General features: G+C 39.0%; 1 protein-coding gene across 1 annotated transcript in view; it reads right to left on the bottom strand.

The window, feature by feature from the left end:
- Positions 1-1,138: 1,138 nt before the first annotated feature.
- The window catches only part of SARC_05255 (hypothetical protein), a gene marked incomplete at its 5' end in the record, with an annotated part of 5,696 nt that continues 4,321 nt past the window's right edge, over positions 1,139-2,513 (bottom strand). The window contains 2 exons of the mRNA XM_014300890.1: positions 1,139-1,619; positions 1,793-1,990. Coding sequence (XP_014156365.1) covers positions 1,335-1,619; positions 1,793-1,990 — 483 coding nt within the window. The 3' untranslated portion in view covers positions 1,139-1,334. The remainder of the gene's footprint in view (positions 1,620-1,792; positions 1,991-2,513) is intronic.

The raw sequence follows: 2,513 nt of genomic DNA, 5'->3' as shown, positions 1-2,513 counted from the left end.
CTATGGAATCATTATTATATCGACAAGATTAGTGCATCTCTGTTCGCGAATTCGTATAGTGAAGTGAATCCGACGCACTAGTATATATTGAGAGAAACAGAGCTCTGTACCCTCAGCATTCATGAATTTAGTAAAAATCATCTATGAGCTTCATAAAACAAATAAACAATGATATAAGCCAAAAGGTAAAGGCAGAAAGCCCGAAAATCTGAAAATGAGAACAACAACACCGAGGTACTAGGTGAAAGTTAGGAGACAAGCCTCCTACCCAGAATATCTCTGAGAGCGTGGGAAGAATCAAAACCGTTCTAAAGCGAAATGCAAGCCATACAGACTAGAGTGAAATTACCATGAAGGTTCTGCGAAGCCGTATCATAGAGCTGTTTTTACCGCTTCTCTCGATTGTGTGAAGTGCGAATACGTTATATCATTGAACATATTTATTTATGTCAATGATCCGTTCTTTAGCATGGTTTTGTTCCCCCAGAAAAACAGTTGTTCTCCTTTCTAGGCTTATTCTAAACATATAAGTGCTTTCGTCGTTTTTATACTCTGTACAAAGTAATGTGCTTGAACACTATTTTCGAGCTCGGTGTATGTATATCGGAAAAACACACGTCCAAGCTCAGGTGCGCACTTTGTATATGCATACATTGTCCTTTCATCGACCGAGCATAGTTTGCTTTAGCCACTGATAATTCGGTCATAACATAGCACAATCACCCGAAGACGTTCTCCATATTTGAGGAGCTTTCAAGACATACAAGAATGCGAATTTGTGCTGCGAAAAGAAACTGCGCAGGTTTAAGCGTTCTACAATTTAGTATTGCATCGCAGAAAAGAAGTTTTTGATCGATTGATCCTTCCAAGATGGTTATGGCGATTGTATACTGAGTTTACTGAGCATGTGTACGCTGCATGATATAGACACAAGCCATTTTGTCGAAAACGAGTTGTCCTTTTACACCCAGAATAGCCAACTCACAAATTGCAATCTCCATAGATTTACGCCCGCAGTCGCCATGAAAATGCCTTGAGAATAGATCAGTGTGCGACATAAATAGAGTAACATTATTACGACAATATTCTTTATGGCTTGTGGTATGCAGGAAGCACACTGCCACATCTCTGTACTATGGGGCAGTCGTGGATTTGACGGTATAATTCGTGCATCCGGCGTAGCCAGTTATAGCGGACGTATAACTTCCCAGGTCTACTATTATGATATAACAATCAACCCTTTGCAGATATCGGGTAAACCTCTCAGGTCGAAATGATCATACCTAAATTTATTGTGCTCATCTCCAAGTGTGTAAACAAAATATTCATAGTTATCACCCCCAACCAGGCATGACATCCGTAGCTGTCGTCGTGTCCATGGCTCCATCACCCATATCTAAGCCCATCTGCATGGCCAGTGACTCGCGAGGCTCATTCATATCTACCTCATCGCTGAACATCTCAGTGTCATCATCTCCACCGAGCTCTGTGTCGGCGTTCTCGGCATTCGCGAAGTCCGTCAGGGTTTGTATGTACGCCATTGTGTATGTATTGTTTTGGCAAAGTTTCGCCAGAGAGTCTTTGTGTGCAGAGGCACTTTTCTGCAACGCTCGGAATACCTGTTCAAACAATTAGGTCTGAATCGTTAGCAATTATAAATTGGCGTTTTATTTTATTACAAATTTCTGCACATATCGTATACCATCGAAACGACTTTCGAGAAACACTTACAAAATTGACATGCCGGTATAAGATAAGTCACATACATACTAATTTTTTCGCACTGACATACCGGTTGCAGCCGGTCACTTCGCTCTTTAAGGTAGCGACCGTGTACGTTTAAGATGTGGAAGGACCAAAGGAGATAGAATTCTATCCTTCGCCTGTTCTCCAGACCCCATGCCACAACATCCAGGGCACGTTCGATATACCGACCTCCCATGCGAGGCACAACCAGTACGATCTGCTGATGCGGTATGCTCTCGATGACCTGAAGAAAGCCAGAAGTGTACTCAAGAATAAGTATGTACAAATACCACACCATCAAGGATTACGGAGCGTGTATATCATCAAACTTAGGTACATGGCAAATTCAGTATGCACTTGAGATTAAGTTCAAGCAAATCTAAAAACATATACATATTCATAGTCATAAGATATACATACATATACATGTACATACATTATATATATATATATATATGTATGTATACATATATATATATATGTGTGTGTGTGTATTTATGTGTGTATGTTTATGATGTATGATGTATGATGTATATATATATATATAACAAACATACACAGACACACATACATACATACTTGCATGCATACATACATACATATATACCTACATACCTACATGCATACATACATGCATACACACACAAACATACACACAAATACATACATACTTACATACATACATACATACGTACATACATACTTGCATACATACATACTTGCATACATGTATATATTTATATATATATAAATATATACATATATAA

Source organism: Sphaeroforma arctica (genome assembly GCF_001186125.1).
Source record: "Sphaeroforma arctica JP610 unplaced genomic scaffold supercont1.329, whole genome shotgun sequence".
Lineage (NCBI taxonomy): Eukaryota > Ichthyosporea > Ichthyophonida > Sphaeroforma > Sphaeroforma arctica.
Note: the sequence above shows the minus strand (reverse complement) of the source record. Positions and strands in the feature narration are given on the sequence as shown.